Genomic DNA, 26,194 nt, shown 5'->3' with positions numbered 1-26,194 from the left:
ATTATAATGCATTGTAGAGCCTTAAAAATGCTGGATTTAATTTCTTTTGAACCTATTATGGAATCTAGCTGCTTGATCCATTTCCCGACTGTGTGTATACGCATATGGCAGTCTTTCTCCATATGTTCCAGCCTGCATGTGTGATTGATGCATGGCAACTAGTGATACACTGAAATATTCCTTTTTTCTGATGGGCTGAGACTCTCTGAATTTCAAGATAGGTATTTGATTTGAAATTGAACTAAACTAAACCTAGTTAGCATATTAGCTATGGATTAACCTAGTTACTAGTTTACTATGATACAGTCTCTCATGAGTTTATAACATCAATTCATCCGTTAAAGGGAAAACAAATCTCAGGTGATGGAAGAAGCTTCATATTAAGGGACAAACATCTTTAAAACTGACAGAGTGAAGCAAAGAATTGAAAGAATTTTTTTGTGGGTGGAAAATTTTTGTAATTCTACCTGAATATGACAGTAAATTTTAATGCCTTTCTATTTGCTCTCAAAAACAAGAATAATGCCTAAAATTTATATAGTAATTTATATTTTACTGTTTTCTTGTACATTTTCATTGTTCCTCAGAACACTTTTAGGAAGGATATTATTATTCCTATTGTACAAATGAAGAAACACTTGAATCCCAGTCTGTCTCTCAGGTCATGTTTCTCTGTAAGAGAAAATAAATATATATATCTAAATATCAAATTGTATTGTATACCTTTGAATATATACAATTTTTATATGCCAATTAAATATTTTTAAATCTAAAAGGAGAGAAAATGGATTATTATTGCACGCTCAATGCACATATTTAATATCTCTATCTCCTCCCTCTCCAACACACATATAGGTTCTGTGTGATCAGGGACCTGCCTATCTTGTACACTCCAATTCTAGAAACAGAACAACATTGCAACACAGTAAGGACCGAACAAATACTTATTGTATGAGGGAAGTTATAAGGCTAACATGAAAGGCTGCAAAATGCAGCCAGTGACAGCTTAGGGTAATGAGTCTATGAGGAACCTAATGTCACCCCTAACATTCTTAAGAGGCTAAGATCCTCTCCCCACCTCCTCACACGCCAGTTCTGTGAAGCTTGGCCTACCTGTGAGCTCCTTAAAAGCATTTTTACTTAAAGTCTACTTGGTACTTGGAATACTGAATGAAACTTTCCACTGGAGAGTTGTCGTAGGAACAAGAAAATGCTTATATGCGTGTTCATCTGTTCGTTCTAAGGACATCGGAACTTTGTTGGATAACTAAAAGAATGAATCTCCATAATTAACTTTTCTACAAGCTAGCAAACATATTTTAAGAATCTGCTATGTGAAAGAACACAATTTGGTGCTTCAAATCTGGTGTGTAAGCTAATCAGAAATATTACCTGAACTTTGTTCTCATACTCTGAAGAATGTGGTTGCAGTGGAAATATTGCACTGAAGGTCAGGAAGTGTACATCTAGGGAGGGGTGAACTGGATGCTTTTTCAGAAGAACAATTTATCTTATGTTGCTGTGTAAGTCCACAATAGAACTCTCCCTGCATTTGCCTGCATATCTCAAAGAGAGAAAAATAAGTCAAAACAGAAACCTCAGACCCCTCTGAGTGGACCCGCCCTCACTTTAAGCATGGAGGGCAGGGTGGGGATTGAGGACACATGTGCATGGATGTACACACACACACATACACACACACAACACTGTCTACACGCAAGAGGATATACATATTACCAATAGCAGATCAACAGATTATATCCAATTTCCAGTGTAACTACAATTTCCTTTACTCCTAATTAACAAAGCACGTCACAATGCAGTGAGTGACCTTCTTACGGATGTAACTCTCAAACCCCTGTAAAATAATGTGTGCTTACATAAGCATACAAATCACTCTTAAACTGCATAAATTAATTGATGGTAATCAGCTTCTTGCAATACACTTCACAACACATGAAGACATATCAGGCTGTCTTGATGCCAAAGGACTAAGAACTACTGACTTCAAGAAGTGCTTCTTATACATTAATCTGAATACAAACTGCCTAGACATGTTGTTAAAATGCAGATTATGATTTTCTAGGTCAGAGTGGGAGCCTAAGATGCAGCATTTCTAAAAAGCCTGTGCTTTGTTGCTGCAAGTGTGATGTTGGACCAGAAGTACCACCAGGAACCCATTTTATAACCTTTTAGGTAATTCCAGTGTGCAGCCAGAGTTGAGAATCACTATTCCATAATGACTAAAGCTAAGTCACTAGAAGATAATTGTCTACTGACCTTTCCCAGCTGCATGCCCTTTGAAAACCTTCTAAAAGTTTATAAATCAGTGGTTTGTCAGAATCACCTGGAGAGTTTTGTCAAAACTTTTTTCCATTTTCTTATCTTTTGGAATCAGGAGGTGGTAGAGGCTGGGTTTGAGAATTTTGAGATCACCAAATGACTTAGAAAAAGAATATCATGCTTAGAATCTGAGACGTGGACCCAGCCTCAGGGGTGCAAGAGAGGCTGGCCCTGGACTAAATCATAAAATAAACCAAATCTGAAGTTGTCTTTTTGATATTTCTCTCCCCCACATTTTATCCTACTTATATGACTCTACTATTTCCAACAAAGTTTATAACATCAGCTATTTCTATCTAGGTATAACTGTGTTTGTCATTTTAGCCCTTTTCCCAGGGATGCTTGAATTGAAGTCATCTCTGTGAATGAAGGACTCCATCTCTCATTAAAATAGCACAAGATGAGCCAGGCGCTGTGGCTTACGCCTGTAATCCCAGCACTGTGGGAGGCCGAGGCAGTTGGATCACAAGGTCAGGAGATCGAGACCATCCTGGTCAACATGGTGAAATCCCATCTCTACTAAAAATACAAAAATTAGCTGGGTGAGGTTGTGTGTGCTGTAATCCCAGCTACTCAGGAGGCTGAGACAGGAGAATTTCTTGAACCCAGGAAGAAGAGATTGCAGTGAGCCGAGATCGTGCCACTGCACTCCAACCTAGGAGACAAAGTGAGATTCTATCTCAAAAAAAAAAAAAATAGCACAAGATGTCAGAAAACAGATTAAAAAGATCTCTTGAGATCAAAAAACTCTCCTCTACCCACCTGCAACTCTTCCCCAACACCTTAACCTAGGCCTTTTTTACCTGTGACTGCCTGGATTTATAGAAAACCATTGAAGCTTTGTCTATTTTTATTTATGTATATAAAGACAAACTCTCAGTTATTAATAATGCCTGAAATCAACACCAATATTGTTACTTTTAAGATTCCGTGAAGCACTAAATATTAGCTTAAGAATGCATTTTGTCTATTCTTGATATGTTATTGTTAACTAAGGAATTTCATTATGCAAACTTTAGCCTTTCCTAATATATTAATATAAAATATACGTGATTGTATAGATGAGGGAACTCCTATCTCCTGTGCTTAGTAGCAGGTGCCGTATTATGGATGAGTTTGACAGCTATTTAGTAAAATATGCACAGTGCCATCTAGTGGTGCATAATCATTATTGCACAACCTAAATATTAAAATGATTTAACTAGCACAACAGTAAGCAACAGATTTATACAACTGTCAGACTTTTACAACAGACTTCTTAATGAATCTCACCTCAGCATCTCTTAGTGTTCCTATTTAAATAAACAAAAGGCTTATGATACTTAAATTTCTCAATAACTAATATATATTGAAGGCTTGTGTTAAGCACTATGCGAAGTGCTTTATGTGAATTATCTCATTTTATCCCCCAAAACAACCCTGTAGTGGAGAAAATAGTATTGTCCTCATTTTATACAGGCAAGGAAACTGAAACATAAGGAAGTTAAGTGACTTGCCCAAGGTCATAGGGGCAGTCAGTAGGGGAACCCAGCCACTGCCCTGGTTCCTACATCTTCTGTGCTATGATTGCACCTCCCAAGGTAGTTGCCAGCGAAAAAAAGTTTCCAGGAAACCTTTAGGAAAGATAGCCTCCTCACCGGGTTTCTAATAATCCAAGATGGTAAAATCAATTTAAGCTCCACTAACTCAAAATTCATGACACCTAAACTGAATAAGTGTCTGCTTTTGTGGCTAGAATGCACTTTGTGATTTTTTTTTACTTCACCCACATAATATGTCATCAAGATTATGGTTTGATTAGTTTATTGAAATCAGGATACTTGGCTAAAATTTAGTTTTTGATACACAGGTCTTTTGATGATAGAATAGTATGGCTTAAGTCAGAGTGTATTAGTTATTTTAATACATATAGCTCATTTGTTGAGCACCTATTATGTAAATACATGTTCCCTTTTAATCTCACTATAACTCCTTCTGGACAGCATTCATTTCCTCATTTATATAAAAGGAACAGTACAATGTATAAATAAAATATTATTATGTTTTATTTTTATTAATAAAATTTTCCCAGTTTTACAGTTATTTCTGGAGCCAGGAATGAAACCTTAATCTTTGTGGCTGTACAATCTGAATTCCTTCCACTCTGCCACCCCTGGAAATGAGGGGTACAATGTACATGACTACAGTTCTTTCTGCATAGTACCACCTTGTATGCAAAAATAACGCCAGCTCTTATTTGAACTAAAACATGTTCATATGCTCCAACTACTTCCCACTGTGTGCCTGTCCATCTCTGTTTTTCCCTTAAAGTCAGAAATGACGTTTTTAAGCTGTGTTCCGGATCCTGTCACTCTCCTACTTAAAACCCATGTCTTTATACTCAGCACAAACAGCCAAATCCTCATCATAGTTATCGTGCTCCTGCAACTTTATCTTGTTCTCCTGGCCCCATCATGACCATATCATATTCCCATTTTATACCTAGCATGCTATATGTCACAGAGTGTCGCGATTTCTGATCATCCATTTGTGTGATTATGTGAGTCATGTCGGTATTCCCACCAGTCGTTAGCTCACATAGGCAGAAACCACATCCGTATAGTTTGTATTAATTCCCCAGAATCTACCCCAGTGCTTGTGCATAATCATGAAAACTAGTTTTACTTAAATCATTTTTAATGACCTATTCTCACAGTTAGCCAGAATTATATTATTTTCATAAAATATTTTTCTTTATGTTTCCTTACATTAGGACCTTGAATATGTAGGCACATAAATGGAGCATATTTATGTTTAATAATTTTCATATGATTTCTAGATATTTGTTTATAATAAACAATTATTATCTCCTACATGACATGCCATATTCCAAGTATTTTACAGGCATTATATTATTCAATTCTTATAGTAATCATCTGAAAGTAGATGCTATTTTCAGTTCCATTTTTCTAACATGAAGATTCAGAGAAGTTAAGTAATTTGACTGACAGGATTCCTAGGATTCAAACCAGTGTCTCTGTGATTCTTCAGGACTATGCCTTATTGCTTTTTTAGAAAGCAAATACATCCTTAGAAAACCCTGTTTGACTGTTGAGTCATTTCTTTGTCATTCTCTCATTTAGTCAAAAGATATTTACCAAGTTCCTATGATGCATAAGGCACTGTGATGGGCACTGGGGGTGTGAACAGTTATCACAATAGGCACAGTCTCGTTCTGTGCCACATGCAACACAGAATGGGAAACAGATAACCCGTTGGTCCACACAAGAGTGCCCACTGCATGCTGTGATGGGAAGGACAGAGCTCTAAGGTGGCACATACGAGGGCTATAAAACCTGGAGACAGGGTTTCTGATCCAGCCCAGAAAGACATTCTTGAAGAAGTGATATTGACACCAAGGTAAGTAGATGAGAAGTATGCAGGGGCTAGATGAAAAAAGAAAAGAAAGAGAGAGAAAGTACTGAAAGCCTTGTTTAGATTTCAAATTAATGGGCAGTTATTAAAGGACTGTAAGCAGCATACAAGTGACATGTCAAATTTACAGTTTAAAAATGACACTCTGGCCACAGTGAGTAGGAAGGAGTACAGAAAGGTTGAAACTGACTCGGCCAACCAGTAAGTGTGAATAGCGTTGGGTGACAAAATTGGGTGGCGGCAATAAAGGTTCATGGAAATGGTGGGATTACAGTGATGTTTAGGAGATACGCAGTCCATAGGACTTGGCCATTGGTGGAACCCAGGAATTAAATCTCCCTGGAGGGAGTATAGGGAGTGGGAGGGGTTGTGGCATTCACCAAAGAAGGGAATCCCAGAGCAGCCAAGGAGAGAGATGAATATGGGTTGCTCACGCTGAAACTGAAGTACCTAAGGAACCCTTATGTGGGCTGCTCCTGCAGTCACTCCTATGGGCCTGGATAATTCCACCCCTGGGAATTCTAAAAGGGTTTCTATCCCTTATAAGGGCTCAGCAAGAGAGAGAAAGCATCCAGATTTCCTCCCTCTGCTAAATGGCTGCTGTCTCCATTAGGGTCCTGTGGTTAGAGATCCTGCAGTTAAACTTAGCTTAGGAAAAGGGTCTGACTTCAAAAGACTGTTGGCTAGCTGGCGTACTTCTTATTATAATGGAAGAAATTGGTGATAGAGTTATCCTATACCAAAAGTAAGAAACCATAGATCTGTTCTGAAAAACAAAAGTAAAGAGAGAATCCAAGAAAACAGTCACATAGCTCAATGCTAGGCATCCATAGTAGAAGCTGATGTTAGTTTTGCTTATTAGATGTAAAGCCAGGAGTGAGCAATGAGATAGAAGATAAAAAAATAGAGAGCTATTAGTGAAAGAGTATATACACAGTACATATTTCTCAAGAACTAAAACTAATTGTTATATTTCATTGAGAATAAACAAAATAATTATTTGCAAATGTAAATGCATAATGAAAAGTCAACCTTAAATGGTGAAGATGTGGAGGAACAGGAACTCTCATACACTGTTGATGGGAATGTAAAGTGGCTCAACTACTTTGGAAAATACTTTGGAACTTTATGTAAAAATTAAACATTCACCTACCGTGAAACCCAGTCTTTTCATTTCTAAGTATTTACTTAATATTTTTAATGATTTTAATACTTTGAATCTCTCATTATCTGAGAGAAATGGAAGCCATATACCTATATAAAGACTTGTATGTGATTGTTCATAGCAACTTTATTCATAAACAAAAGCTTTATGCTCATCAACAAGTGAGTTGATAACCAAATTGTGATATATCCACATAATGTAATACTACTCAGCAATAAAAAGAACCAAGTATTGATACATTCAGCAATGTATGTACGAATTTCAAAATAGTTAACACTAAGTAAAAGAATCCAGACCCAAAAAAGAGTGTTTACTATATAATTACCATTATTAAGAACTGAAATTTGCAACAGAAAGCAGATCAATGGTTGCCTGGAACAGGAATGATGGATTATGGATTACAAAGGAGCATGAGAAAGCTTTTGAGGGTAATGACATGTTCTTTATCTTGGTCATGGTCATGGTTTCTGGGATCTCATAACAATACCTCAGGGCAAATAGGGAAGAACATAGAAACAGTTTTCTTGACTATTCTAGTGAAAGTAACCATGACTTAATTCAGCTGGTATAATGCAGCCAGGAAGCTGCTTGATCTTGACCAGCTTAGTTCCGTGATATGTGACTTAGTTCTGCTGTTGCTGCATTGTATAGATAACCTTTCCTTTTTACCTTGTCTTCTTGCCTACGTTAACTTTCTTTTTTTTTTTCTTATTTCCAACTGCATACTACTAAAAAACACATAAATAAATGAAAACATTTTAAATACTCAAATGCAATTTGGACATCCTTTCAAACACTGGAATTTAAGTGCTGGCCTTTTCTTTTTGAGGGGGCACAGTGTGCAGTGGGGAAATAACTTTTAAACTGATAGATTTGGATCTGAATACCAGTTCTGCCATTGACTCCTCTTCTACTTTTGAATTTGTCAGTTCAGTTTCCAGATCCTCAGGTATCTTACATGTAACATGGGGATAATAGCTGTACTTCAAGGATGATTGTGAAGATTGAAAATAACTATCTATTGTGGTGGTCAGCAAATCATTTGCTTGCTATTATATAATGCACATCAAGCCTTAGAGATAATGCACAGTCTATGTTCATTTACTTATGTTGACCCCCTACAACAGCTGCATACATGTGATACCTAGAAATAAACAAGGCAGAGGGACATGTGAAGTAGCGTATTTGTCTTCCATGTACTTTGGGCTGATGTGTTGACTCTGCTTTAATCGTAGTGCACCTGGTGGATATATGGAATGTCATAGAAGCATTGCGGGAAAATGCTCTGAACAACCTGGACCCAAACATTGAGCTCAACGTGGCCCGCTTAGAGGCTGTACTCTCCACCATTTTTTACCAGCTCAACAAACGGATGCCAACCACTCACCAAATCCACGTAGAGCAGTCCATCAGCCTCCTCCTTAACTTCCTGCTTGCAGCCTTTGATCCGTAAGCACCCTCTGAATGTCTGTTCCTCTCTACATGTTAGGTTTCCAGTTCCTCTCTTACTTGGTCTTTTTCCCAAATAATTTTCTATCACTTTTTTTTAACTCTCTTTTCTCTTGCATGGGATGCATATGTCAGTAAAGCCTCCATGTGTTTAATATAAATTTTAAATGCTGTAAAGACTAGAGAGTACAATGGTACCAGAGGAACTTGAGGACAATTGTATTTTATGTGCTGACCTTTAGTTAACTCATCCCATGCTTCCTGGAAGCTGTGGATGCTTGAGAGGGTTGCCTGTGGAGCAATTTAATGAAGCGTGAAGTGGGAGGATGTTAACTCTCTTCTTTGCAAATTGTTTAGGACAGTGTTTCTGAGGTGTCCTAACGAGGCCCTAGAGCAAACAAGAGAAAAATTGAAAAGGGTTTCTTGACTATCCCAGTCAAAGTAACTATGACTTGTGTTAAATGGACTGGTCAATTTAAGTGTTTCAATCATAAGATAATGGGATGCTGTGCACAGACCACAACTGAAGCTCGGCTTCATTTTTGTATAATTTGCCTTTTTAGAATCAGAGAATTTCAGAGCTGGCTGAGATCTTAAAGACTGTTCATCCAAATATCTCCTTTTACAGATGAAGGAATTGAAGCACAAAGAAATTGTCACTTGTTTGGTGTCTCACAGCATGTTAGTAGCCAAGTGGGGACTTGGGTTTCTTTACCTAGGTATATGTGGACTCCTCTGAATTACATTCTCAGCCTACAATTCTAGAGGGCTTTTTGCCAGTAGCCTCCAGCCTGGGCATAGTACCATCCCCCTCCATTTCCACTGCTTGTTTTGAATATTAAAAAGGAAAATTACTAACCTGACCTTTCAGCAATCGCATTTTAAGGTTCTCAGAAGATTTTATTTAGTCTCATTGTCTGGCCAGTGCTTAGAAGTATTTACCCCGGCAGTGGAGATGTTCCAGCCAGGCTAATGTTATTTTGCAACTCACAAAAGTCACCAGCTGTCACTTTGCAACTTAGTTCCTGCTCAGTTTTTCCAGTGTGCATTGTCGTGTTCATGATGTTTACATTTTGATAAATTCTCCAGTTGAAATCAACAGTTTTACAATGAGCAGTCCAGGCTGGTAGATTCTTTTCTTTGGCTGTGCACACTTCAGAACGAGATGTACTGCTCTGTCTTAATCACTATGGTAACTAGATGGTGGGGCAGGTAAAGGGAACTGTGATTCCATTCTGACTGGCGTGAGGTGGTGTCTCAGTGTGGTTTTTATTTGCATTTCTCTAATATTCAGTGATGATGAGCATTTTTTATATGTTTGTTGGCCTCATATATGTCTTCTTTTGAAAAGTGTCTGTTCATATCCTTCTCCCACTTTTGGATGACAACAGATGCTAGAGAGGATGTAGAGAAATAGGAGCAATTTTACACTGTTGGTGGAAGTGTAAACTAGTTCAACCATTGTGGAAGACAGTGTGGCGCTTCCTCAAGGACCTAGAAATGGAAATTCCATTTGACCCAGCAATCCCATTACTGGGTGTATACCCAAAGGATTATAAATCATTCTATTATAAAGACACATACACACATATGTTCATAGCGGCACTGTTTACAATAGCAAAGATCTGGAACCAACCCAAATGCCCATTGACAATAGACTGGACAAGGAAAATGTGGCACATATACACCATGGAATACTATGCAGCCATAAAAAACAATGAGTTCGCGTCCTTTGTAGGGACATGGGTGAATCTGGAAACCATCATTCTCAGCAAACTGACAAAAGAAGAGAAAATCAAACACCATGTGTTCTCACTCACAGGCAGGTGTTGAACAATGAGAACACATGGACACAGGGAGGGGAGCATCACACACTGGGGTCTGTTGTGGGGAGGGGCCAAGGGAGGGACAGTGGGGGTTGGGAAGGTTGAGGAGGGATAACATGGAGAGAAATGTCAGATGTAGGTGATGGGGGGATGGAGGCAGCAAACCACATTGTCGTGTGTGTCCCTATGCAACAATCCGGCATGATCTGCACATGTACCCCAGAACCTAAAGTACAATTAAAAAAAAAATAAAAAGAGAACTGTGATTCCAAATGACAGGCAGCAGAGGCAGCAGAATGGAACCTGGCCATGGCATTTCTGTAGTGGCATTTCTAACCTGGCCCCATAAACAGACTGCAGCAGCTTTCAGATTTACCCCTAAAGATCTCAGGGACTTATTTGTTAGAAATGTAACAATGGAAACTGTAAAAAGAGAATTATAATTTCCCACTAAATCCTGGAGTATTGCTAGAGAACTCATAAAGAATCAGAGCTAAAGCATAATTTGCACCTTCTCCAGACAAACAATAAGGAAGGGGATATTTTGTGAAATAATATAGGATTCACACTAATATAATTAGATTTTTCACTTTTGTTCAGAAATATTGGCTAGATTACTTCTATACAGAGAGCTATGAATGGTCTCTAAATAGCTGCTGAAAATATAGCTGAATCATTTCAAGACTGATGAAATGCTGAGTTTGACATCTATCTCAAGGTAAGGAGCAATTCACAAAAGGGTTCAGAAGAAATGTTTATTTCGTGCCTATTCTTATTATAGATAGGAAGCCTCCTGGTGTATACTTTCAATAATCTCATTGTAGAAGATTTATAAACACATCCACATAGATGAATTTTACTCGAAAGATTTATAAACATATCCATGAAGAGATCCTACTCTGTAGACACTTCTGCTTTATCTCCTTTAGCATAACAAATGAGTATAGGCAGTTCTACTGACACTCAACATTTTCCATCTGATGGCATGGAATTTTGGATGAGAAATGTAAACCATCAGGAAGTACAACTAACTGGATATGTAACTTAGAAGTGAATATAAGAAAAGAAACTTAAGAATAAAATAAATGTTCAAATTCTATTTCTTATAATAGTAAACTGCTATGTATCCAAGTGGGACCCAGTATGGAAATCTGATGCCACTTCCTACCACCTGTCCCCCGACAGAGTCCAAGTGTTTAAGAGAACCTTCTGTATTTTGGCAGACATGAATGATCCTGATACTAGTAAAAGAACGATGTGCTGTTGCTATTACAGAATCATGGAAACATTTAGGGGATTTTCTCCCATTTGCTGCATTTTAAATGGACATCTAAATAAACAGGGAAAAAATTCAAAACAAAAATTAGAGATGCCTTAAGAACCTAGACTCTAAATAAGTGATGCTAAAGATAACTAAATAAAAGGGAGGGGCAGTATTGTGATTTAAACTCATGAAGAATACCAACTTGGATTCAAAGAAACTTTGTCATTTTAATGGGGAGGGGTGATCCCTTAAGATTCACTAGACCCCCAGGCAGTTGAACTCTGTGAAGAAAGTGGTAGCTTGAGATGAGGATTGATGCCTCCTTTACTGGGATGTACTTCTGAGAACCAGACTTACCTTTCCACAATCATAGTTCCCCAAGAATAGCATTCCCTCTCCCACAAAAAAAAAAAAAAAAATGGAGCTCAGTTTTCATACAAGGATGTTTACTGCAAACTGTATCAGCTTCTTGGTTACAAAGTTTCTCTCTGCTCACTGGCAAGTCAACCTCTCAGAAGATATTATAGCTGAGTCTGTAGGTGATTTGTACAATGTTAGAAGGGGCAGTGGGCTCCAGTGGTCTGTGCTCATGCTTGCCATTCTGTCCCTGAAGACACGGTTCCTTGAGTCCAAAGATTTTTGTTCTTTGTGACATTCTTTTTTAAAATGGCTATATTCCTGGGAGGGAGGTCACCCAGTGAGCAGTTACCAACCAACTTCTAAGCAAATCTCCACAGCCAGATGTTATCTTTTTTGAGGTGTCTAGGGGAATGGATGAGTGTGCCTGAGAAGGATTGGAAGATGTCAGAAAAAAGACCAGGGCCTGAGAGGGAAGAAGATAATGTGAGAAAGCAGCCAGAGCTTGAGCCGGCCTCTTCCTCTTGTCCCTTTCCTCCGATCACCCCAGGAACTCGCCTCCCACCTTCCTTTCTTTGCTGCCAGGAGCCTTCCACTCCTGTGTCTCCTCCAGAATCGCCCCAGCAAACTGGCTCAACTTTTTCTGTCACCTCTTGTCCATATTGTATTGGGGTGGGGGGAATCTCTTAGAAGTCTTCAAAGGACCTTTAACATTGTTATTATTATTTCATAGGAAATAGAAAGTAACTCAAAAGAAAAACATTACAGAAAGTTAAAAGATGAAAATAATTCTGAAACGTTTATAATGTGCAACCTTTTTGAGAGGTGCAATCACATACTCTGATGCTCTGTGGAGCCTTTTGCCTCTCACGGCCAAGTTGATCACCTTTCCACAGGTCCACCTCTCCTTGCACCTGATTCTGCTATTGTCTTATAGTGCCTGTGACTGTTTATATGACTGTCTCCCACAGACTTCTTTAGGAAGGTACCGTGTTTTATTCTTCTTATGAACGGCACCTGAGATCATACCCAACACAAGAATGAATCAATGAATGAAAATCCAGGGTTGATCTTTCTTAGCTCTTGTCATATTAATTTCTTTTAACTCTCTTTTTTTTTTTTTAAGACTGAGTCTCACTCTGTTGCCCAGGCTGGACTGCAGTGGCACAATCTCAGCTCACTGCAGCCTCCACCTCCCAGATTCAAGCAATTCTTGTGCCTCAGCCTCCCGAGTAGCTGGGACTACAGGCATGTGCCACCACACCTGGCTAGTAATTGTGTGTTGTTTAGTAGAGACAGGGATTCACCACATTGCCCAGGCTGGTCACAAACTCCTGGGCTTACACGATCCACCTGCCTTGGCCTCTCAAAGTTCTGGGATTACAGCAGTGAGCCACCATGTCTGGCCAATTTTCTTTTAATTCTTTTTCTGAAATTAAATCCTCTTTGATCTCCAATATATTACAGACTAGTGAGTCCCAGTCACTGAGATTCAGACCCTCTATTTTTACATCTGTTCCACAGACAAAAAAACAAGTGTTCATGGCGACCAATGTGGGTGATCCTGTTTTTACAAAAGACTTCTATGTACTTCTCTCACCTTCTCCCTGCTAAAAACAAGTTGTCTTGACTCAATCTCATTTCAATTCAGTAGTATCTTCTGTCTTAAGACAGTTCTTCATAAAGTAGATTATGTGACTGAAGCCTTGATTTTAGCAAATGACGTTATCATATATACTCAGTCACTCAAAAGTGATAGTAAGATAATAATATTAAAAGGGACAATGATTTTCCTATTTTCAGAGGTCAAGTTATAGTCTTCCATGATAATGATAATATAATAGTTGTAATAATAAGATACACTCAGTATTTACTATATGTCAACAGTCTTACTGACTTGGCACTATATTATCATGATTTTCCAGGTAGAGGAGGTAATAAAGCTGAGATAGAGGTTAAATAATTTGCAGATCATACAGCATCATACTAAATGAGGAAAATGGGGGAAAATCCATTTTGTTTTAGGAACTGTTTTAAGCTCAGCTCTATTCATGCTTTCTGTTTTATTTTTTAAGATGAAAACTAATTTACATTTTTCTCCCAGACTTGTTGTGCTTATTACAAGATATTATTCTTATGCTCATACTCCTAATCTTTCCAGTTTGTGGTATTTAGACACATTTGAAAGAGTGTATATAGAAGAAATATTTGGACTTAACATGTTTTACACTGTAGCATTAGAATCAGTTTTATGACAGCTACTCAGAACTACAAATCTATCATATAATAGTGTTACATACAGGATACAAAATCCTGGTTATTTTCCTCACTGTTCGCCATATTGCATCTTACTGGGCCATTTGAACACCTATGCCCACTGCAGAGCCTTCCAGTGCTACAAAAAGACCATAGAATGATTTCAAATGTGTGGATATGAAGTGCCTGGAACTCTGCCAAAATCTTTCTGCCTTTTGAATTTTAAAAATGATTCTGATGTTTAATGCAAAATATACTACAAAGTACACAACCATTTCTCTGTGCACCAAAAAAAAAGTATTGTTCATGTTTGAGACTATGCAGATTTGTGAGAGCAAAGAAGAAAAAAAGAGAAGAGTTATTAAAAAACCAAATGTTCTTCTCTTTTATTATCTATACATCCAAGACTAGATATTTAAAACAGTGTTTACTTGGCTTGGTGACTTTTTTCTTTGCACGTCTTAAATTCAAGATGTCCACAGAACATGCTCCTCTACTAACTGAAATCTTGTTCTGGTGAAAAATACTTTGTTCAAAATTTCTACATGCTGCTAAAATGGAATCACTTTCCAAAAGATTTTTGCAATTGTAGGTACATTAAATATCCTAATGTCACTCATTGTTTATCTGACTTATACTTTGAATGAGTAGCAGGTAGAATTTCAAGAAGGATAAGGAATTTCAAGGGGTAGGGGGGCATTCCAACAGTATTGGTCTCTTCTGTTCTGGAGAAGCCCCTAGCAAACTCACCTGGCTCAGGGCTATAAGGAGTTATTTTCCCAGATGTTTTGCTAACATTATGGAGAGCCCAGAGAGATGCCAGGTCCAAATAAAGGGTGTCTGTCTGTTCATAGGTTAACTTCACAGTCCCCCAAACTAGAGTTAATTATGCATATAATCACTTCTAAATTCAAGGCATCGCGTAACTGCACAATATAAAAGTAATGACCATAAAGCCAATCATTATCATCATATTCAAACACATTATATTTCTCAATATAAATCTTAAGTGATAAATCAGAAAGTTTATTTTTCACTTGTGCATTCATTAATTGAACAGACATATGTAAAGAGCCTGCTATGTGCTAGGTGTTATGATACACTGGGAATAAATAAGATAAGATGAAATGAGATGAGATACCCTTTGAAAAATGTGTTGTATTAAAATTGACTGTTTCTGACTTTTTATCTCCAATATGTTACGAGCAAATGAAGGGTAGGAACCACACGTTTTTCATCGGTATACCCCCAACCTCTAGGACAATGCTAATCAATATTTATTGAGCAACCAAATGAGTGATCCATATGAGCAAAATAATTTTTGGATTAAAAAATGTGTTACAGTAGAGGCATGTTGTGGAAGCAGAGGGAGGAAGCAATTCTCTCCGTTAATTAAGCCACCAAAATGTGTGATAAAGAGCAGTTTGAGTGCTGTGCCTCTGCTTATCAAAAATGCTTACCAAATGTTTTTGTAAAATGTGTTGGTAAAAGAAGAACTTCTGATTTTAGTACTCTTAAATAGAGAAATAATTTCTTCTGCCTGATCAAGAAAGAATCAGTGAGAATTCAAATCTTGCTTTCAAGAACTTTCATGGGCTTTTGTAACTTCAAACAGGCAACTCTCTTGGCAATTAGGAGACTATTTACCTTCTGTACATCCATTCCTATCAATATCTATTTGTTGTTTTTCCTTCTGTCAAAAACAAATATTCTCTTCCCTGTAACTTTTCCATATAAATAATATCTTCTTAGTTGAAAGAAATCAGTTTGTCTCTTTATAAGATTATGGGAAACCCAACCCAAACTAAAGCAGTTTCTCACTTATTATGACAAGTCAAACTTTGAAGTAACCCAAAATTTTAGCATAAAACATTCTACGAATCACTATATATATTTTAACCAAAGAGTAAGTGACTTCTTCTTTCCATTTCAATCAATTGTCCTCTAGAATTACTTGAAAAGTCTCCTAGTAAGAAAATGAAATGTAAAGGAAGATAAACATTTAAAGAAACATTGATTTATGAAGCCATTTCAGTCTGTGCTTTTGATAATTTGCATATATTAGCCTGGTTCTCTTAAATACCTTGATACATGTTAATCATATACCAATATACAATTTTATTGAGTATTTTTAAATGTCATTCTAAAACAAGAAAGTGAAGTTTATATAGGCAAAAGTTCCAGGGTAATTGGCTTAGAAACAAAACATATTTTATTATGCCGAAAGACAATAATGGAGAAAATGAATAAAATATGTGTTATGCACTGTGTTTTCTCTCTACATTGAAAGGGAAAACATTACAAGTAAAATATTATTTTAAAAATAGAATTACCATTTTTAATAGTAAAATGATATGCTAATATTAATTCTTTAAGGTTTTATTGTGCCTTTTATATTGCCAAAGAATTAACTGTACTGAAAGCTTATATGGCCATCTGATTGACCACATCACAGACTCCTAAGGCTGATCCTGCCCCTAAAAGTCTGTGATTCATCCAGCCTTGTGCCCCATGATGTCTCTGGTCTCTCAAATACATCTGGCTCTTTGATGTCTTGAGATGGCAGTCAGAACTGCACATGCAGTTGAAGGCATACTGCTATGGCTTTTCGTAAAAGCAAGAGAAGTGTATAGACTTTTTCTATGCACCTCCTGATGCTGCCCCACTCACAGGCTGTTTGGCCTGAAGTTTTAGGGAAAATCTATGTTTTTCAACCTCAGCACACACTGGCGGGTTGGCTTCCTGAGTTGCGGCTGACAGCCAGCATTCAACGGGCGCAGTTTTACTACCTTACTGCAAAGGCATTGCCATAGACATAGTCACTTTGGAGCAATATGCTGCTTTTCTGTTCGTCTACCCAGGACTCTGAGGAGCTTCCCATTATCCATCCTCAGGCATTTGTCATTCTGCTTCCTAGACCACTTAACAGATTTTATTGGCTGTTTGTAAATCAAAGTGGTCCCAACTAATGACAATTCTTGATAAGCATAGCTCTTAAATTTTTCCATTTGGGATGTATCTGCTTTTCTCTACTCCTTGCTTACTATGTTAATGCCAATGCCTTTCTTCACAATGCAATAGGGACCCTGGTCCTGTGTTTTGCTGAAAACATGGGCTGATATAACCAGAAGAATATGTGCTACCTCATTGTATCATATAGAACTGTAGCAACAGAACGTGCTTTTCACTTTGGGTTTCATAAAATAATTTTGTGCAGAATAATTCCACAGTTTCTGTAGTGTATTTAAACAAATCTTCAGAAACGTAACTTTTTTGTTAGAGAATTCCTGAATTTGAGGTTAGGATAACTATAGGAACTTTTTCATCATAGATTTTTTTTTAACCATTATTTCCTACTCACAACACAACTGTGCTTATGTGATATATTTACTTTTCAAAGAAAGCTGGTATGTTTTAAAAGCCCCCTCTTTAAAATTGGACCTCCTCCTCTTCACCCTGCTATATTTACTAAAAATATTCTTTTTAAAAAGATTCATTTGTATTTAAGTCTTTAGTGCTCCCATTCTCTGTTGTAGAGTCAGTCATCTGTGCTCACTCCTTAAACCCCATAAATATTTAGACACGGGATAAGCAAAGTATGAACTCACCCAGTCTTGGTGTGCTTACCACGACCTAGATCCCTGCATACCCCCAGAATCCTTCTTCATGACACAGTCCCATTTGCAATCTGGCACAGTAGCTTGCATAACAATAGATTCCAGTGGCCTAATTTCACCCTTGAGTTCTTGCAAAACTCTCATTCAGCTTCCCTCCACTTGGTGATTTATCTAGATTTATTGTGTCAATTTGGCAGAATAGCTCTGATACAACCACTATTGGATTTAATATCATCAATCTTACATTTCCAGGAACAATACAGGACTGGCAATCTCCCTATGATCTTCTTCATTAAAAGCTAAGGTTTAAAAGTACACCTAGGAGCTAACACTGTTTCATCCTTTGGAGAAGTCTCTATTCCAAAATCATCTGTGGTCAATCCTCTCCTTTTAAATAAATTATTCTCTCGGACTCATTGAAAGAACTGTATTGTTCTTGAAGCCTCACAAATAATGCTCCTCAATTTCTTTGCATTTCAAGGGCCACATTATTGCTATGTGATTCCTAATCTTCCATACTTTGTAGACTTCTCGTTATTAGAACCATGTTAAAGTTTAGGGAAAAAGCTAATTACTTCCTGAAGTCAAATGTTTGATACTTCCAGTCATGCAAGCAATGGAAGGATAGGAATAATTCTGAATAGAATGGTTTTTACAAAATCATTACATTTCTGTTACAGCTACCTGCTCTAAAATTAAATAACTCACTGAGTGGACACTCAAAATTCTAGGTGTACCTTTTATACTGATTACTAACCATTCCTTAATATAAGAAATGTATTAATCACTAACTCTATGTAAGACAAAGCACTAGGCACTAGGAATTCAAGTAATTCAGACAACATTATCTCTACACTGAAGGATCTCACCATGTAGAATCCAGTCACATTGCAGACATGTAAAAAAACACATCAAGGTCATTCACTGTGACATATGCCACATGATAGGTAAAAAGTGATGGGCAGAGTGATTTCCTAGACATCTAGTAGAAAAGCTAGTTTCAGAGCAGGGTAGACAATGATATTGAGTGGCATCTTGACAAATGGGTAGGAGGGGTGTGGGCAGACCATGTTAGGAAGGGCAGGGACCAAAAGTTATTGAACGGTTTGACTATGGTGTGCAGTACAACAGCAGAAATGGTAGCAGAGGAGACTAGATGAGACTGCTAGGTGTGCCATGAGAAAACGTTAGAACTTCATCCTGTGAGTAAGAGGAGACCAAAGGGTTTTAAGCAATCAAATAATATGGTCAAAATTTGTGATATGAGTGTGCAAGCAGGGAGTTCATTTCAGAGGTTATGACCCTGTTAAAGCAAGAGCCGAAGGAAGCAGTGACAGTGTGAATGAAAAGAATGGAATGGATTCAACATACAGATAACAAGTCTAGCTCAGTCCTTCAACCATTTGTTCGGGGTGGTAGTAATTAAGGTAGAGCCAGAAATCAAAGGTGACCCCCAACTCAGGATTCATTTTCCGGTAGCTAGGTACATGGTTATCTGAAGGACTGCAGGAGGAACATCAGGTCAGTATTAAGGTTAGTCTGAGTATTATAGAAGGGCTCTATAAAGATAATGAGTTCTCTTTTGAACGTACTTGGTTTGGAATGAGGTATCTAAGTGAACGTTTCTGATAAATGATTACATAAATCTGGTGCTCAGGCTTAGAAATAAATATGAAAGAATCACTAGTGTAGGGTTCAGTCAATTTTGCATTCTGGCTGGTTGTAACTGAGGTATTACACTGAGAATAACAGCAACAAAGATATCAAACGATCCCTCTCTGAAACCTAGTAATTAATAAATAATTGTGGGAACAAAACAATTATTTATTATATCTTCTCCTTCTCATATATAAGGTATATGAATCTTGTTCATATAAATTATTTATTCCACATACTAAAGCTTTGCCAATACAAACTTTACTTACCTTTCCAATACATTATTATTTTAAATAACTCTTTTGACCATTCTTAAGATTAGCTACTATCAAATAAGTGGATTACTAATATGATATAGTTTCTGATTCCAAGGTATAAGAATAAACAGTTTATTCCAGCTGAAAAATCATTTAGCTGAAACATTATACTTTTTAATCATATTCCCTTTATATCACATTTGTGAAGGACAGATTTGTTATACTTCCTAAATCAATGAAGATTTGGCAGCGCTTATGTCATTTGGGTAGAAATAAAGTGTTCAAACAGAGCTTTTATTTATTTATTTATTTATTTATTTATTTATTTATTTATTTATTTTTCTGAGACAGAGTCTCCCTGTCACCTAGGCTGGAGTACACTGGCATGATGTCAGCTCACTGCAACCTCCACCTCCTGGATTCAAGCAATTCTTGTAACTCCGCTACCTAATTAGCTGGGATTATAGGCATGCCTAGCTACTTTTTGTATTTTTAGTAGAGACAGGATTTCACCATGTTGGCCAGGCTGGTCTCAAACTCCTGACCTCGGGTGATTCACCCACCTCGGCCTCCCAAAGTGCTACTAGGATTACAGACATAAGTCACCACCCTCAGCCAGAGCTTTTACTTTTGCACTTTTAAAATAGTAGCTGTCTTTGAAAAGTAAATATATCACATAAGTGCAGTTGGCTTGTGGGTAGGAAATAATGGTTGAAAAAAAAAATGTGTGATGAAAAAGTCCCCATAGTTACCCTAACCTCAAATTCAGAAATTCCCTGACCAAAAAAAAATGATGTTTCCAAAACTTTGTTTAAGTAAATCATAGAGACTGTGGAATTATTGTGCACAAAATTATTTTGTGAAACTCAAAGTGAAAAGCATGTTCTGTTATTTAAATCCATAGTTAGCTAGTACATATTCTTCTGGCTAACAGTCCATGTTTTGAGCAAGTGGCATACACAAAGAATAAGCTAAGAGATTCTGATGTTTCTTAAGAAAAGGAAATATTGAATAGACAGTTGTTCAGATATGTGCAATGAATTATTTCACAACCTTTTATAAAATGGATGTGCTCACATAAGGCATGCAGCATTCCTGTGATTTCTACAGAATAGAAAATATCAAACCTTCTTGCTGGAAGTACTCCAAATGACATCATGTTTTTTTGTTTTTTTTTGTTTTTCTATTACCACTAAACAGGGAAGGTCATGGTAAAATTTCAGTATTTGCTGTCAAAATGGCTTTAGCCACATTGTGTGGAGGGAAGATCATGGACAAATTAAGATGTAAGTTATGATTCCTTGTGTCTCTCTTTGCTTTTCCCTGCTAGGTACCACCCTTTTCTCTCCCTCATTCCTGCATGTCCCCTGCCCATTTGTATCTTTCCTCATTCTATAAGAGTTGTTTGAAATACAATTTTCACTGATGTTTGAATTTGGTCATAGCGATGTTTTCACATTATGCAAATGCTAATGAAATGAATGTTTTCCTCTACTTATAACCTGTTGAGTATCACCAACTGGCCTCTTTCTGATGTTAAAGTAAAATAAGCACTCTTTGCAGGTAATTATGCTATACTGCCTTACAAGCAGGACAAGATGACAGGGACATGAAGACCATAGTAGGAAACCTTCCCCTTTAAGTCTTCTAAAAGCAAAGATCCTGGCACATTTTCTCATTCTTCTCAGCCAGCACTATTCAAATCACTGGGAACTCCCAAGGTTTCAAAGCCGGCAATGCCAGGAAAGAAGAATAGGAGTTTCATAGAGACAGCATTGACAGAATTAACTAGATGCTAATAAAAGCATGGGAGCTAAAGTACATTGAGTAATTGTGGGCCTTGATGAACATTTTGTCTCTAAATATGGTAGAGTTCCTTAACCAACAACACATTGGGGATTGTTTGTTGTTTTCATTAGGTAAAGAAATTGAGACTTAGTTAATCATATGGTTAAAATGATACCAGGATTTGAGCCCTGACTTTTTTCCCCACACCAGCGGTTCACGAATTTTAGCATGCATCAGAATCGCCTGGAGGGCTTTGGTAAAATGTAGATTTCTGGGTCCCACCCCCAGAATTTCTGACTCAGTAGGCCTAGAATGGGGGTGGGTGACAAGAATATGTATTTATAACTAGTTTAACATGATGTTGATTGATGCTGCTGTTTAAATTTAAACTTCTCACTTAGCCCTATCCTTTCTCCTAAATAGTATGAGTTGGGGTTATAAGTCTGTGTTAGAAAGGGCACTGTCATGGGAATTGGGAGTTCCAGGTTGCAAGCCCAGCTGTGGGACTAATTTGCTGAGTTATCCTTTGGCAGTTACTTCACTTCTTTAGTCCTCGGCCTCCTTCTGTATCCTAAATTTGGGAATTTTGTGAGATATTCATAGAGTCACACTTGCTGCAATGCAGCCATCTATGTGGCTCACAGCACAAGGCTCACCAGCTGCCTGTCAGCTTCTAAGCGAGATCTCTTGCTTCTTGCTCCACCCAAAAGGAAAGAATAAAGGAAGACACAGACAAAACCTTTTGTTCCTTTGGAATGTCCCCAGAGTTGCTCCGGGGATGAGTCATTTCACTGGTAAGTGAAAGGGACAGCAAAGCCTCAGGTAGCCACACAGCTTCCCTCACTTCAGGGACTTCCCTCCATGAAGAGCCAAATGCAGCCAGGATTCAGAGAAGCCCAGACAGACCTTAGGAGGAGCCATGTATCTTCTCTTTTGTTAGCCTGAAAGATATAGAAAATTTAAAACCATCTACCTCAGTGCTTGTTTGAAAGATAAATTAGAAGGTGCTGACACCAAGGGCCTTTAAAAAAAAAAAAAAAAAGCTCCAGAGTAACCCATGAGCATTTCCTTCAGGGTTAAGCCAGAAAGAGGAAGCTTAGCAAAATGAACCAAGGCAGAGGAAGAAACTCCTGAGAACCTTGTCTGCCAACCCCAACTGGCCATTTATGAAGAAGACATTAGATCAATGTAAATAAATAAATAAATAAATAAATAAACCCCACTTGGAAAACATCTAAAAATACCTATTTAATATTACATTAATAGCTACCTGGATAGAAAAGTCCCATATTAAAATAGGTTTAAAGAAAACTAAGAAAACCATTTTTCTGCATCTCAGAATGTCTGTCAACCTTTAACATACCAGGCTAATTCTGAGCTCTCAGGGTCCTGGTGTTTACTGTCTTTCCACTCAGCTTTGCTCAGTGTAAGATTTCATCCTCCTCCTATGAGTTAGGATGAAGGGTAGGGGTGGGGTGGGGGGAGGAGACAGTCACAACAGTCACATCTCACTACAGAGCCCCCCCAACCCTTATAACTCATCACCTAGGATGGCATCTCAGACCAATTACCAATTACTGGTTAGAGAAAATGTATGACAGCAATGGTTGTTGTGTAATCCACTTTCGCCTCCTGTGTTCAGAAGGGTACCCTATTCCCTCAATCCATCGACAAATGTGTGTCAAATACTGATGGAGGGAATGGCTGCTAGGCAAAGGACTAGCAATGTCAGCACAGTTGCAAAGCTCAAGATATAACCAGATTATTGATTAGATCTTTACAATTGTGAAAACCCTTGCAGTTCTCTCTTGGGTTCAGGAGTTCAAAGGAAACACTGTAACTGCTACAATGCTTTCTCCTCACCCCATCCCATAACTCCCCCACTCAAAAAAGCACTCTTTAGTAGCCAAAGTCTATTCTCTTTAGTGCAGTGAAAGAAGTAACAAATGCATGTGTCCCATTGGAGGTAGGCAAACTTTTCTAGTCTGCAGAAACAAGCTTCACAATATCTCAGATGCTGTAGAAAAACAGATGGTGTGGCCGGGATAAATTGCATCCCCCACTCTGAGAGCAGTGAACCTGAATCACAGCCTTATGTGTCCCTGGTTCTCTGACTGAGGAGTCACTCTTTGTATAGTTAATCCTAGGAAGATGACTTTAGTGGTTTCCAGGTAACTTGGTTAAAAGCAATTTGACGAAAAACAATTTAATTGAAGGTAATTTGGTCACAAGAATCTGTCCAGAATGTTAGCTGGTCAAAAATGAATATCCTGAGTCATGAATATTTCTAGTTTCGATGATAATTATTAATTGAATGGGCAAATGTGGGCAAATTTACCCACAAAATCTACCCAGAGACGCCCTTGGTGGGTGGGATTGTGGGTATTCCTATTGTCTTCTTTTCCTGGCTTGCATTTTAATGAAGAAACAGATAAGGTAGCCAGGCATGGTGGCACATGCCTGTAGTCCCAACTACTCAGAAGGCTGAGGCAAGAATCACTTGAACCCAGGAGGCAGAGGTTGTTTGAGTTGAGATCACACCACTGCACTGGGTGACAGAGTGAGACTCCATCTCAAAAAACTAAACCAAAACAAAACAAAAAAACAGGTAAGGTCATTATTTTCTACATTGCTTCTGTAATAAGAAAGAATGAAATGAAGGGATATGAAATTTTTCTGGCTTGAGGGTTTTGTTTTCCCTTCTTTAAACTTTTTCTAATTCACTTTAAGCCAAAATGCCAGCTGTGCTTGTTTGGCAATTTTTCTTTTTTTGTGTGCATAGGGATGAGGGATATTTAGCTTGTTCCAGCTACTTCCTTATTGTTGGAGAACAGAGCAAGAATAACTGGCTGAAAATAAGTCAAAAATTTTAAAAAACAGAGAAAGCAACAGAAAATTTGAAGTTGGTTTTCTTAATGCTTTAAAATGCATTAAAAGAGAAAACAACCCCATGTTGCAACACAATTTCCAGTAATTGGGGCTACCATTCACTGGTAGAGTATTCCCTGTGTAATTCCAGGGAACATCATTGACACAGCCTAGGAGATGAAGAGCGCCCCCTGCAGTCAAGTGCCATGGCAACCTAAACATACTCTTACCTAATAACACTACTTTTTTTGTCAGATTATTCTTGGCCCAATTTTAAACTGTTTTAATGGGTTAGAACACTTGTTTATACTTCTGCCTCAGGGCTCCTGGATAGTTCTAAGGATCTTCAGGAATTCTAAATCCAGTGCTGTAAGCCTGGTTGTCATGTGCTGATCTAAAGCTTTGGGGAGGACTTGTTTTATTTTGTTTAAAAGGCTAGTATTATGGAAAATACTGCATATTTATTGAGTTTCTATTACTGAACTGGTTGTTTTCCTCTGTGCCTACCCCTGGGATAATGTTTCTAATGCGCTGACCTGCTTTAAATTCTTTGGTATCTCCCTCAACATCCTCTGGACATAATCTAAACTCCTCAGTAGAATTCAACCATAAAAAAGAATGAAATCCTGTCATTTGAGGCAACAGGGATGAGCCTGGAGGACATTATGTTAAGTAAAATAAGTCGGGCACGGAAAAATAAGTACTGCATGTTCTCACTCATATGTGGGAGCTAAAAAATAAAATTGAACTCATGGAAGTAGAATTATGTTTATTAGAGGCTGGGAAGGGTAGTGGGCTGCAGGGGGTTGGGGGGATAGGAAGAGGTTAGCTAATGACTATAAAATTACAGCGAAGTAGGAGGAATATGTTCCAGTGTTCTATAGCACTGTCTGGTGACTATAGTTAACAAAAATTTATTGTATATTTCCAAAAAGCTGGAAGAGAAGATGTTGAATATTCTCAACACAAAGAAATGATAAATGTTTGAAATGAAGGTAATGCTCATTATCTTGATGTGATCATTACACACTGAACACATGTATCAAGATATCACTCTGTATCCTATAAATATGTACATTAATTTTTTACTCAGAATCTCTGTAGTCTCATGATTAATAAACTGTTGGAAACAGCAGAAACCCTTTATAAATGGAATATTTAATGAAAATGAGAGTCAATTCATGTTCTCAAAACATAATCCAATAAAAGACTGTGATATGCTTAACATCTGACTTTGGTGTAAATACAATGTTCCCAGATTACATTTGACCTTGAAAAATTAAACCCAAAGTGAATAGAGGTAGCACATTCACAGCCGTTTATGCCAACAGCTGTGCTGGCCTGGTGACAAGCTAGTTAGCATGGTGACAAACTACATAATAGCAAACCCTTTCATTCTAATAGTGATTTGTACAGAGGAATTATAAAGCACCTTGGGAAATTATGTCATTAATATTCATTAAGTGCACATAGTGGCAGAAATTGAAGAACTGTGGTTCAGTGAAGCCACAGACCCTTCAGAGAAAGATCCAGGACCCCGACTTTACCTCATTGATCATCCACAAGGCCACGCTTCCTCTTCACTACACAAGTCAGAAAACCCTTTCCTGTAAATCAAGTGCCTTCCACCCAGAACATGGTAGCTGATAGAAAGTTTTGTGCTTCTGTAGGAAGTTAATCAAGAGTTTGTCGTTACAGCTTTATCCTCATTGTGTCTTTGATTTTTCAAATATCTTATACCAAAATCCAAAAGTTTTGGTGATAAGTGGGTAAATTTCTAGCTAGATAAATGAATATACACACACCCCAACTTTACAGCAAAACTCTTACTGTGTTTCAAATGAAGTCACCGTCTTTCTCATATATACAAAAATTTATCCTACTGGGCTATACAAGAGTTAACAATTGACCTCAAAACAAAAAACACGTCTTGT

The 26,194-nt window shown here is 37.7% G+C and overlaps 1 protein-coding gene across 43 annotated transcripts in view; it reads left to right on the top strand.

The window, feature by feature from the left end:
- Positions 1-26,194, top strand: part of DTNA (dystrobrevin alpha) — a 373,295-nt gene that overhangs the window by 270,106 nt on the left and 76,995 nt on the right. For all 43 annotated transcript variants that reach the window (XM_039463796.2, XM_039463794.2, XM_074383596.1 and 40 more), the window contains 2 exons: positions 8,158-8,371; positions 20,805-20,890. In XM_039463796.2, coding sequence (XP_039319730.1) covers positions 8,158-8,371; positions 20,805-20,890 — 300 coding nt within the window. The remainder of the gene's footprint in view (positions 1-8,157; positions 8,372-20,804; positions 20,891-26,194) is intronic.

The sequence above is a fragment of the Saimiri boliviensis genome, chromosome 13 (genome assembly GCF_048565385.1).
Source record: "Saimiri boliviensis isolate mSaiBol1 chromosome 13, mSaiBol1.pri, whole genome shotgun sequence".
Taxonomy (NCBI): Eukaryota; Metazoa; Chordata; class Mammalia; order Primates; family Cebidae; genus Saimiri; species Saimiri boliviensis.
This window is presented reverse-complemented; position numbering and strand designations above follow the sequence as displayed.